This window comes from Limulus polyphemus, unplaced genomic scaffold (genome assembly GCF_000517525.1).
Source record: "Limulus polyphemus unplaced genomic scaffold, Limulus_polyphemus-2.1.2 Scaffold1922, whole genome shotgun sequence".
Taxonomy (NCBI): Eukaryota; Metazoa; Arthropoda; class Merostomata; order Xiphosura; family Limulidae; genus Limulus; species Limulus polyphemus.
In genome coordinates this window covers 43768-57708 of record NW_013667532.1, presented here as the reverse complement: position 1 = coordinate 57708, position 13941 = coordinate 43768, and the positions used below count along the sequence as shown (strand labels likewise).

General features: G+C 34.2%; 1 protein-coding gene across 2 annotated transcripts in view; it reads right to left on the bottom strand.

Annotated features, from left to right (window-relative positions):
- Positions 1–13049, bottom strand: part of LOC106465365 (WD repeat-containing protein 31-like) — a 20808-nt gene extending 7759 nt beyond the window's left edge. Inside the window, exons 1-6 of one of the 2 annotated variants that reach the window (XM_022393239.1) lie at positions 12891–13049; positions 10200–10314; positions 9397–9517; positions 7699–7773; positions 1956–2097; positions 927–1027 (exon numbers count right to left, since the gene is read on the bottom strand). In XM_022393239.1, coding sequence (XP_022248947.1) covers positions 927–1027; positions 1956–2097; positions 7699–7773; positions 9397–9517; positions 10200–10261 — 501 coding nt within the window. In that variant the 5' untranslated portion in view covers positions 10262–10314; positions 12891–13049. The remainder of the gene's footprint in view (positions 1–926; positions 1028–1955; positions 2098–7698; positions 7774–9396; positions 9518–10199; positions 10315–12890) is intronic. The other variant, XM_022393240.1, reaches the window with a different exon arrangement.
- Positions 13050–13941: the final 892 nt, after the last annotated feature.

The window sequence follows — 13941 nt, the reverse complement described above, 5'->3', positions numbered from 1 at the left end:
AGAACAAACATCTTGTAAGGCATGGTTTTCGGTTGATACAAGAGGTCATTAATGTGGGAAGTAAAGGTGATTTTCAGTTGATATAAAAGGTGGTCATTAAAGTGGGAAGTAAAGATGAAAAAGATGATTTTCGGATTTTCCCACTTTAATGGCCTCTTGTATCGTAAAGATGATTTTCGGTTGATACAAGAGGCCATTAAAGTGGGAAGTATAGATGAATAAGAAACACATAAATCTTGCATAAAAAAACACTAAAACGGTGCTAAAGAGAAAAACTGCTAATCTTTATAGATAACACAGAAATGGTAGCTTGATAGTGACAAACAATAATGTCACGTATTGCACTCTATGTTCAGGATTCTACAGCACTGGAAATCTAATATAGATATGATTAAATTGATCACATCTTTATTAATATATTGAGAGATTGTTATAAAGGATAGGTTTGTTTGTTTTTTAATTGTGTGCCAAACTACTAGAGGGCTATCTGTGCTAGCCATCCATAATTTAGCAGAGAAAGACTAGATGAAAGGCAGCTAGTCATCACCATCTACTGCCAACTCTTGGGCTATTCTTTTACCGATATTATAATGCCCCCACGACTGAATGGGCAAGCATTTTTGGAGGGATGGGGGATTCGTACCCGTGACTCTCAGATTGCGAGTCAAGCGCCCTAACCACCTGGCTGTGCTGGGCCATAAAAGGTGGGAACAATTGAAACATGTTTCTTTTTTTACTAAAGGTCCACTTTCACAGAAACATGGCCTGAAATATAAGTCAAGACTGAAATATCATATTAAACACAAATATAAAAGTGGAATGAAACCATCGAGAAAAAAATCTTCAAACACTGTTGCTAGGATACCGAACTGAAAATTCTCTCATTATACATCATCACATATGCACAACTAAGTCCAGAAACTTACAAGGTTTCTTGAGGACTGGTTGCAACAAATACATTGACTAGTAGAAACATCCCATATCCGGACAGTGTTGTCTCTTGAACCGGTACACAGAAGTTGGTTGTCTAAAATGGCAGGAAAGTGATCAGCATCTAGTGTTATTTATATAAATGTTTCAACACTTTTATTTTACAGACAAGACAATAAATCGACAAGTTTTTGTGAAGAAAACTATTTGAAGGGCTACTTTGCATAAATCACAATTATTTCAATCTCAGGCGTGATGATTTCTATATATATATATATTTAAAAATAATTATAAACAATTTCTGTTCAATTATATATTTCTACAAGTAAAAAAAATTAAGTCGATAAGCTTATCGACTTCTTGAGAAGATTTCCAAGAAGAAAGTAAACCTACAGACATCGGTCTTATTCAACAAAATCTGCCTACAAGAAAATCTGTCACCAAAGTACACCAACATTAAAAATAATTATAAACAATTTCTGTTCAATTATATATTTGTACAAGTCAAAAAAATTACTATTAATTCTAGTGAAAAGGGAAATTTTAAAATGTATATTCGTAAAACATTTAAAATGGAATTATCTCCGTTTCTTTCTCTTTCATCTTATTCAAAATATTGAAAGGTAAGTTCCAAATTAAATACTCTTTACAACAAAAGTGGCTTTAGAAAATACTGTCAAAACTGTTATCAAGGAGACAATTTTTTTTATCAGAGTTTGGCCAGACAAGATGAAAACCTATATCAGACAAAAAAAAAGTTAAAGATATCCACTTTAACTTATATCTGACATAATCACATATATATATAAAAAAAATTTTCAGTCAGGAAAAAAAAAACTCGTATCGTAAGATGAAATAAAATGCCCTGGAAGTTATCTATAGTTGAAACTTATGCAAGTTTTATCAAAACTACCATTCACTCTACCCATTTGATAAAAGTAAAAACTTCATTACTCATTGACAATGACACTAACCTTTCATTATTAACACACTTTAAACATTCTTCACAGACACATTCCTATTACCTGGACTGACTGTTAGACCTGTGACCACCAGCTGATGACCAATAAACACTTGACCTTTTCCATCTTGATCAATTCTCCAAACTATCACAGATTTGTCTCTTGATGCACTAAAAGCGTGTTGAATCACATGACCATAAACAAGCTATATCAAAAAAAGAGAAGTCAGCATATTAACGGAAACACTGCTTGCATCTTTTCAGCTGTTGATGGTTTAGTTTTAGAAAGATCAAAAGCATAAACCGTAACTACGAAATATCTATTAAAAAATTACCAATGATTATATATATATACATATATTCTGCTGTCTTTTCATTTTCCTGGTTCAATTACAAAAACAAACAAACATTCATTGCATAATAAATAAGTTATTTTAGAGCTTTTTCTCCAGGTGAACTGATATCAGACTAGAAATTGTATTCTAGCCTGTGGATCAAATCTGTTTAGTCTGATAATGAACACACACTACCAACTGCCCTTAATTGAGCTAATCAGTGATATGCAGGTACTAGAAACGGTTTCTTTTTGTTTCTGGAATTTCCTGCAAGGCCACTTGTGGGCTATCTGCACTAGCCCTCCCTAATAAACAGTTTCTTTTTGTTTCTGGAATTTCACGCAAGGCCACTTGTGGGCTATCTGCACTAGCCCTCCCTAATAAACAGTTTCTTTTTGTTTCTGGAAGTTTACGCAAGGCCACTTGTGGGCTATCTGCACTAGCCCTCCCTAATTTAGAAGTGGTAGACTAGAGGAAAGGCAGCTAGTCAACCACCACATTATAATGCACCAATGGCTGAAAGGGCAAGCACGTTCAGTTATGGGATTCGAACTCATGATCCTCATATTGTGAGATGAGTACCCTAACCACCAGACATTGCCAAATACAGCTAATAAACTCTTAAGTGGTTTAGGAATAATTTGTATGATGCTTTGGCTAATATATCACTTTAAAGGTAGTTCAGCATAACTAGGAGAATGCTTTTTTCTAATAATTTTTACCGTTGTCCCACTCCATATTTGTAATCTATATCAAAAGCTACAAACATTTGATAAATCAGCAAAAGTACAATTAATTATCTTTCTTTAAAAACACTTATTACAAGAGGTAAAAATGAGTAAAGAAAATGATGAAATATTATGGTATTTTAAACTTTAAGGGCACTTTATGCAACACACAGACTAAACATTTACGCCAGAAGCCTAAGTTCAGGCAGTACATGTGGATATATTTACACTTAGGCCAGAAGCCCAAGTTCAGGCAGCACATGTGGATATATTTACACTTAGGCCAGAAGCCCAAGTTCAGGCAGCACATGTGGATATATTTACACTTAGGCCAGAAGCCCAAGTTCAGGCAGTACATGTGGATATATTTACACTTAGGCCAGAAACCCATGTGCTGCCTGAACTTGAAAAACATAAGCAAATCGTAAGTAGCCTATGGTGGTACACAAAGATGACACAGTTCCACAATTACCAGATAACAATCATACAGTGAATAAGATTCTTCATCAGAAAGTATCAGAAACGCCTACAGTGGTTAAAACAACATTTTTAATAACTGCCCTTGTTGTAATGAATTATATAGTCAAACTGCTTTATAAAATAAGAAAATATATTCGCTATCTCAGCGAGTAACAGGTATGAACAAAATAGTAAAAACTATAAATGTAATAAAACTAATACAAAACTTAATATGATTAACAACAGCTTCCGAACACAGCAAGCTATGTACTTAGAGTAACACTAAAAATCAACCCTAGCAATCATCATAGCAAATTAAATATATACTTTTATTATGTTTCTATTTATAAAGATTAGAATGCATTGTTTCATAAATTGTGTTCCTTCGATGTTAATGATACTTTCGGTTGTAACATCTCATGAGGTTTAGCCAGCTTAGAATATTTAATTAAGACTTGAGCGCATATATTAATCTAGCAATGCAAAACAATCTTCATAATAAAAGTATAATAATAGACAATATGTCAAAATAAAAAGAAACGACATTCAATACACTAAATAGTATAACAGTACTGGAAACTTAAAAACTAAAAAAAAAAAAACGTATTTTACAAAACTAGGAAGCAACCAATGTTCAGTGTTAAAACCTTTTAAAGTTTTAGCAATAAGAAAAGTAATATGTAAAAAAAAAGTTTTTATTTCATTATGTTTATTAAAGTTAATATTTTTCTTACCTGAGAATGTGTTTCAGATAGATACTCACCTCTCTACACCACAAAGAGCTATCCCCTTGCATGCACTGCTGTGTAAATTCTTGCACATGCCAAAAGTCTTGAAGAAATTTCTCACAACTACAAATGACAATGATTAAACCATAGCCCCCTCACCAATAAGAAGCCGACACGTCGTCTATGCTGCACAATAGGGAGGAAGAATGGAAGATGGTGCAGAGAGAGGTACGTATCTATCTGAAATACATTTTTAGGGAAGGAAAATGTTAACTTCAGAAATACATCTTAACTTTCTGCACCATAAAGAGGTAGAATCCTACACTGAAGATAGTAGAGAGGTCATTTCACAGAAATTACAAAGATGGGCTCCTTTACGAAAACCGCAGAGGAGAGGGAAAGCCCATTGAGGGTAACGTACACAAGGCAGGGGAGACGGGGGGTGTAGTTGGACACTGTTTCCATCTCAAGAGGGAATACTCTTTGGCCAATAGTGGTGACAGAGCAAAAGACATTACCTTAATAAACTTTTGCTAGGTGCTAATTTGTTGGTAAAGTAGCTGGAATGGCAGATTGCTCGGCCTTCCATTATCTCACAGTCGAACAGCTGAGCATCAGTGTGCAGTGCAGCTAGGGTTAAAAGTCAGGCTGTTCCATATTAGAGAATTACTTATGAGAAATACTCACCACGAAAATAGAGAGAAGTATCCTATAACTGTGTCTTGAGGCAAACCCAAAACCCATCCAGCTGAACACAGCCACTTGGAATGGCTTGGTTCTTAATGAAGTGGGGTGCCCTGTGCTACACTAGCCCTATTTCCCAAATGAGGGATGTGTCCACTCACTCTCATACCAATAAGATTTCACCACCCGATGAGGAACTCTCTATACTGACTTACCCAATGGCTTGGAATTGGGAAAACAAGGGTTTTTCTATACTCAACTAGAAGAAATTGGGGGAGAATACCAGAGAGGTGCATGAACCCTTGTCACCCAACACAATCATCTAGATTTAGGTTCCACAATAACATATAGTGCAATTGGTTACTATGACTAAAGAAAACAAGCTCAAGCCAGGTGTAAGGCAAGCATACACCTGATGCTGTCATCATTTTTTGTCGAGTACAGAACAACTTGAAAGAAATATATATATAGACATCATTGAAGAGGTCTTGTGGAAAACCAGACCTCAACAGCAGGCACTGAGCAGGACTATATGGGTCTAATACTTTCTGTACTCCCACTGCTCAGTGTGGATTCTGGTAAGTATTCCCTGCGAGGCAATACTGGCCACTTGGTGGGTTCTATCATCTCCATAATACATATATATATGTTGAATAAGGTGGTTGCCATCACAACCACTTTTAAAGTGGAAAATTGTGACTAAACGGAGATAAAAGTAAAACCTCCCTGTCGGGTGAGTAACGGCGACGTTGATGGCTAGAAGCAAGAGAAGCCACAAGATGACAGGACACACAAAAATAAGAAAAGTGTCACCACCCACAGAAAAAGGAACTAGCTAGACAGGGTGTATAACTGGGCAAAATGGAAGGAGGTACGTTACTGGATGAAGAGGATTCCCACAGCCAGAAAAAGACATTGGTAATTGCTCTAAAAAAAAAAGAGGGCAGTCTGAGTGAGATAATAATGAATAGAACATCCAAAAAAAAAAGGAAATTAGAGGAGCACTTAGTATAGTATATATCTCTGCTACCCGGCTTTTAAAAAAATTAGAAAATGTGTCTGTAAGTCCTTTGTTATCAACAGATATGGACAATTTTGGCAGGACAATGAAGAATAATATTCTACATAAGTCCACCAAGTTTCATGAAAATCTGATAATTTTTGACTGATGTATAGAGCAAAAATAGTGTGAAACAGTGGTCCCCATGTTAACAGATAGGGATTTTTTTTATTTCTGTGACCTTGATCCTTCAAAAAATAATAACATCTAAGTTGGGTCATAGTCCAAATGCATACCAACTTTCATCCAAATCCATTCAGCCGTTTTCTAGAAATCTTGTTGAAAAACACACACACACACACAGCGTAAAAACATAACCTCCGGTGGCAGAGATAACAATCTGGGTCAGAATGACTGTACAGAAAAGAAGAATGGAGAAAACATTCAATCACCCACCCAAACTTTAGGGCAGTTCAGTAAAGTAAAAGGGAATGAAATATGTCCAATACATACATGCTTTTGTAATATAACAGTATTTTATATAAAAAAGTGAATACACGGGGTCTTTATGACCTTATGATGTATTGTACAATGGCAACTGTTGTAAATAATAAACTTTATGTCTAGTGTTGAACCACACTAGACATAAAGTATTCTCAGTCAGAACTCTTAATCTGGAGCACCAAATGAGTGGAAGCTGTAGTAGAGAGAGAGATAATGATAATAGGATGCCCATAGTGGTATTGTTGAAAATACCAGAGGATGGAGAAATCCCTCTCTCCAGGCTTAGCTGAGATAGTCAATCTGCAACTGAGGTCTGAGTTATTGACACATTATAAATCAACAAGTGAATGTAGTGGTCATGTATCAAAAAGAGAAAGTCCAGAGTCAGGAGAATAGAAGTCCAGAGGGTGTGAGCTTCCCTGTCAGGAGAAGAAAGAAACAACAGAGGTGTCTGAATGGCTCATAATAAGAAGAGCAGACAAACAAGACAAAAGATGATGGACAAGCCTACAAGTAGCCATTAGCTCAAGGATGTAGAGACAGAGAAACCTCATCCCTGGGGAGCAGATGTCAGAAATGGATCAGATGTCCAGAATTGCATGTCACCAGAGAACAGGCAGTGGAAAGGTGTGGTTGTAGAATGGTTGGCATTAAACACAAAGTGTCACCCCACCTGTACTATGCTCACCACAGATATGAAAACCCTCGTATGTAACCAGAAGAAGCACACGGACTGGATTTCAACCCATAGAGGACTCCAAACAAATACAAGTCTTGGTGAGGTGAGAAAATAGCGACGTCCAGGGTCATGTAGAATCAAGTGAAGACGATTCAGTGGGACTAAACAATGAGGACAGACAAATCAACATGGTAGAGTAAAAGAGAATCAACTGGAAGAGAACTCGGAGGAAATTTCTAAATTAATAGTTTTAAAATTTAGTATTGTTCTTTCATGTAATCAAGAATATTAAGATATGAAAACCACACAATGAATATAAATGAAAAATTAAAACAATAAGTGCAAACATTCTGGTAAATCTCATAAAAAAAAAAGGACTTAAGACAAGGAATGAAAAGGCCTGGGTTTACATGCTAGTAGTTACAGGGATTACGCCACATAAACGATGTCACTCTCCTATTGGTGGAGGGCTATAGTCTAACAGTGATTACATCGTAGGCTGGCACAACACACGTTCAGACATGTATGGGTGGTAGCATTGTTCAAGGCTTGTGGCAGGAGCAGGAGTTTGTGGTGCAGAGAGGTGAGTAGTGTTTCTGAAAGATACATTATATCGCTATTATTAATCTTTAGTAAACATTAAGCGGATAAGATTTAAGAAATGAAAACAGCACGACTGGTTAAACAAACCTTCGTTACTTCTAAGGTATGAAAAGACCATCTTTTCAAAACTTCAAAACTGTCAGTGTTTGCCAGCAAAACTATCTGGAAAGAAGATAATATAATAAATGAAAAATTACAAAGTCATTCTAAACGATCTTGTACTACTTATAAATAATATTAATAACATTTCAGCAAACTATTAAAACCCAGTTTTTAATGTTATAAACCCTCAGACTTAAAGCTGTGCCACTAGAGGGCCAGAAATTACATTAAGCAATGTTTAAGAGGTAAAAACAAAGTTTGTATGTATTACCAAAATGTAGGTTTGCCAAAAAAAAAGAGTTTTATTACTCAAGCCAGCAATCATCCTTTGTTCTCTACTTTTAATTCCTCAACATACTTTCACACTACATGAGAGTGCATGTATTGTGTTCTTAGCCCAAGGCTAACCACTGTAACAACTAGAAACTGGTGAAAGGTAGTATACACTGACCAGAGGTCAAAACTTGACCTCCCCTCCCAACAAACAGCAGAGAGACGGCTAATGATACAATACAGTGGTGGTTAAGTTGTGTACTCCTGAAGCTCAACTCAAGTCCCACTTTTTCTAAAACAGTTCACCACCCTGAAGAAGAAAGATCCACCTTTCAAAAGTGATAGCCATATATAGGCAGTATTTAGCTGGTCATGTAAAACACATTGTCAAGTACTTAAGTGTTTATAACATCTTTTTTTCTTCTTTAGAAATAAATCAGAAATTATTTTATCAGGTTTATACAAATGGATGTCTGCCATTCTGAGAAAATGATTTGGCTTTTGTAATTATGAGATTTACATGCAGAACAAACTTTATGTTTCCTGAGATTAGACAAAAAAATGGGTGTCAAAAACACATTAAACTGCACATATCAGACTTAGATGAAAATTGAAAAAAACACAGTGACCGCTTATCAGGGATTAAACTGGGATGGAAGGGCATTCCACCACTTAAGGTTTCAAGCCGTTAGTGTTCCTGGTTTTCTGATAGGCAGAAAAAAGTGCTCTGTTGTACCATGCTGCTACTACTACAAGCTGGATTAGAAAAAAAATTGCACCTTTTTCAAAACTGTTTGCGATACTTTTCTTTTCACCAGATGGCAGCCATTAATGTAAGTGGACCTTTATGCCATTTAGATTTTTAATTACTTCTGAGCTGTCGTACAGTCTTCTGCATCAAGCAAAATCCAAATATGTACTTCTTGTGTGTGTATGTGTGTGGAGAGGGGGGGGTCAAAAAGAGCACCAATCCAGGTCAGTATGCTGTGTTTCATACTTTTCACACCAAATAATCATGTTCTGTGCCTTATAAGATTTGTTAGACAAAATTTTTGATGGAGTATAAAGATGAAGCATGCAATAAAGCAACTTTTACATGCGTGTAATTCGCTGCAAGTTAAATCGATACTTTAGGGTGGACCATTCCAAATGAGGTAATACGTGATTTTTTTTCTTTACACATACTGTGTTGAAACACATTACCATTAATGTAATATGTACAAATAACTTTTCGCCATTGTCTATTGAACTTATAATGTTCAAGGTTACATACAATAACTTAAGTTATGCTTCGATCGCGTTTTGCTGTTTTGTGATGTGGCAGGACATTTAAGGCTCTTTAATAATACCTATCTTTTACTAGAGACACAGAATCATACTGATGGTTGTACTTTACTCTCGACATCTTACCCCATCAGATTCACTATATAAAAATGTTGAATGATCTGCCAAACACAAACAAGACACTTGTTTTGGTTGGATTTCAGGTAGCAAAACGTGATTATCTTTGTTGACCAAACATGCTTCAGACCTAAAGATTGGAAAAACAAAATTTACATATTGTAAACCACGTATTTTTCTAATTTAAAGTGATATGAAATTTTAGATTACAATTCACTCTGCCATTTTAAATATCACGAACAAGTTCATAATTCATGTTTGTTTTTTTTAAAGCAAGTTGGTGTTTGTGTGGCACAAAAAGTTTTATAGTGAAAAACTTTATAAATTATGTACGGACAACTTTTTTAAGCTACTTTTATTCTCCATATGTCACAATGTTTTTGCACAGACCTAATTTATTTTCTACATTCTGCATACATAATAAAAATATGATTATTTAATTGAAGGGGAATGGAAACCCAGTCTAATTATACTAAAAACTGAACATTACTACAAATTAGATAAAAATTTAAGTTTATAATTTTTTTACAAACATCTTTTTTTTTCAAGACAAATTTTAAGCTTTCATCACAAATGTTATACTTCATTTATACTCGACATCAAATAAACAGTAACTTGTTTTTTCACTTTCGAGACTGCTGGTATAAACAAGCCTCTTTTTCTTGCTCACAATATATAATAGAAACAAAGTCAAAATTACGAAAAACACAGTACAAACGTAAGCATTGAAATACCTTTTTCGATACTGAAACTAAGCAGTTCTAAGTGATAAGTTAGAATCTTAAAAAAAAAAAGAAAAGAAAATTACTTACCGTTGAAATACAGATGAAGTCTTCTTCCTTACAAACTTGCTAAGTCCATTCAAATGCTGCATTTCTGCAGTAAATATCACTTCCTATTTAGTGAATAACCATTAAACAATCCACTCTGAAAGAACAGTAGAGGTAGGTTTATCAATTTCTTTTAGAATGAGTTACAGTTTGTATGTAGTACTCCTGATCACATATTTGGTAAAATATCTTTTCTATTTGTTTATTTTTTAGGTCAGAATGGATTGAAACTGGGGCTTCATCTAAAGAATATAAAAAAGAAACCTGGTCCGCAACAAATTCTACCAGTAAACTTTAATCTTCTTCAGTCTCTCTATCAGTGACTCCCAACTGAGGATTAGCTAGTTCAGATTTCAAAAGCTTCATAGATCATTTCATACAATATGAACTTCTTAAAATAACTTTAAGTTACATTGTAAAACAACTGTCCAGCAGATCACCTGAAATCTTCCTCTGAACTGGTGGTTGGGAACTAGTGCTAGATGCTTAAAATGGAAGCTTTGGTTGCTGTTAGTAATTTTGAAATAATGAACATTACCAGGACTCACAAATGATGATTTGTTTGTTTGTTGTTAAGCGCAAAGCTACAAAACGGGTTATCTATACTGTGCTCACCATGTGCATCAAAACCTGGTTTTTAGCCTTATAAGTCTTCAGACTTACGAATGAGCCACAGGCAGGTCATAGATGATGAAATAAAAGGAATGAAAGAATGAATTATAAGAATTCATCTAGTTTTAGGAATGTGCTAAAAAAGAATAAAAAATCAGAATATTCTTACCAAACTTAGTCATTCCTTTGAAAAGATTATTCCAAAGAAATATGAAAATTAAGATAATGATAAAAGTGGTAACACAATAAGTCTTAGTGATGGTTTGGTTTGAATTTGACACAAAGCTACATGAGGGCTATCTGTGTTAGCTGTCCCTAATTTAGCAGTGAAAGACTAGAGAGAAGGCAGCTAGTCATCACCACCCACTGCCAACTCTTGGGTTACTCTTTTACCAACAAATAGTGGGATTGAACATCACATTATAACACCCCCATGGCTGAAAAGGAGAGTATGTTTGGTGGGATGGGGAATCGAACCCGTGACACTCAGATTGCGAGTCAAGCCCCCTGACCACCTGGCCGTGCCAGACCCTTAGTAACGGAGAAAATGATCTTATTATCTATATAAGTAAACAGAAAGGTTACAAAAAAAAAAAAAGAGCAGTTTTTAAACCTAAGAAAATTGCAATGACGATTTGTTTTCATGGAGATCATATTTGATATCCAGGAAAGTGTGGAGTACGTGAATCATGCTGATGTGGACATTTGGTATAAATTTAGTGTAGAAATATGTCATAATTTTTTTTTAAGAATATTTTCTTGAAGATAAAGAACAGATTCTTCACTTTTACTTTAGGTATAATGGCTTGTTTGCTTCTTTTGGATATTTGTACAAAGCCACACAAGGGCCATCTATAAAGAGTCTAGTTTTGAACTGATGGACTAGAGAGAGGCCACTTATTCAACAGCACTACCACCATCAACTCTTGCCCTACATTTATCAAATAGTGGAATTTAACTGTCACTCTTTCAAAACCTCTACAGCATCAAAGTTTGGGGAGAAGTTTTGTGCAGTGAGACATGAACCATGGGTCATTGAATTGACATTCTGGTACAATTAAACATTACGCTCTGCCCAGCTTTTGTCCAATATAGAAGAAAGAAAAATGTAAATATTATAGGTGTATAAAAATGTTGTTTTGCAAGAAAACAGAGAAATCTACGAGTGTGAAACATCAGGACCGCCAACCTTAAAAAAAGAAAAGGTTAAAGAGTTAACTTGGAAATTACAGGCCAGTTAGCTTTATTTCTTTAGCAGGGAAAATTATAGTCTCATAAAAAAGCTTTACAAAACCATTTGGTGAAATACGACTTTAGAATAGATAGGAAACTTGGATTAACCAAAGTGAAACTGTACCATACTAATCAGTTATCTTTTTAAGGGAATGTTAATTGTTATATGAGTGATAGAAAAGGCATAGATTAATGTACTGAAATTTTCAAAAAAACTTTTGACAAAATGACACACAACAAGATTATTTACAAAAATCAACTTGGTAGGGTTTGAGGAAGAACTAGTTAACTGGATGGGTGGGGGAAAAAAAGGTATCTAATCAAACAGGTCACTTGTAACTACTAGTACTAATGAAGTGCCTCAGGGATTAGTGCATGGACCTTTGCTTTTTTTCTTATTCACACCAACAACGTTTAATTAAAGAGGCATAACTAGTAAATTATAAAAGTTTGCTTTTGACATTAAACTTCTGGGTATTTTTAATCCTACCTCTAATGAATTTGAAAACGTTCAGTTTTTTAAACATAACATGAATCACTCGGTTAGTTGGTACATGGACCTTTAATTTTGTACAATGAATTTGGATTACCATAATTTAGATCACATTGTAAAATTACGAAAAAAACAGCACCTAACTTGGTATTTGGAGTATAGAATATAGCACAGAAGCGTAGTACTAGTAGTAATAGTATTACTATTAGTATTACTCACTGTAAGTGTAATTTATAATAAAGACTAAATTAAAACTTGTTATTCTACTAGTACTACTTCTACGTTTAGAGTAAACTAAACTGTAAACAAAATCTGATGTTGGAAACGTAACTTACCAACTTCCTATGTAATTCCAGAAAGAGCTTAACAATCCCAATGTGTTGTCAACAAAGGATTACGTTTGACAAGTGTCTTGTAACTTAATAAACACACTTCCAATCTTTAGGTTTCAGTATTAATTCTTCTTAATCTCAAACTACACTTAAAACAACTGTTACAAAAACAGAGCAAAAGATAAACTTCGCCACCTATTGGATTACGATAGAATAATAGAAAACTAAGAAACGATGGTTTATATGTCGTAATATATATTTAGATTATCAATGGCTTCTAAATATTTTAATATGTTTTATTGTTAATTATGAATATAATGAGAATAAGTTTTATTCATAAAAATAAGAAATAAACTTAGTACATCCCCATATTTGTAGAAAATAAATTTAGGTTTTAAAAACGTACTAGTAAAAAAGATAAAATATCTATTGCAGCATAAATATAAACATATACTTAAAAAATCTTGAAAATAAAAAACGTAAAATGAATTGTAAGGAAGACTAACAGAAAGTAAATCGTTGAATCTGTTTATTAGATTTTATTGTAATTAATTGTTTTATTGCCTTTTTCTTAAATTAAAACTTTAACTTTCCCCTTTTCCAACTCTATTTTCAATAAAAGATACCCTACATTTGCTTTGAATGCATGTAAGAACAAAAGTATAAATAAATTTACAGTAAAATAAGTATAAAGTGTTGATATAATGTCAAATCAGCCCTTATATTAATTACTGTCTTATCATTTATACACATTTCTTTGTTATACTGGTAACAACTGCATAACGTGTGGAACTTCGCTCTTGTTAAACAATTCTAGCGGCGAAGTAATGCATATTATTGTTCGCATATTTTCGTTTAGATTTGAAGTGTTTCATTTTATATGTAATATTTCCCATTTCTATCGTTTTGAGTAATGATCCTTTTTATGTTAACTTTGATTTGTCCTGTTGATATTTTATCTGTTATTATATGATTTGGGTATTAATTGGTTTGTTTTTGTTTGTTTGTTTTTAATTATGCACAAAGCTACACAATGGGCTATCTGTGCTCTGCC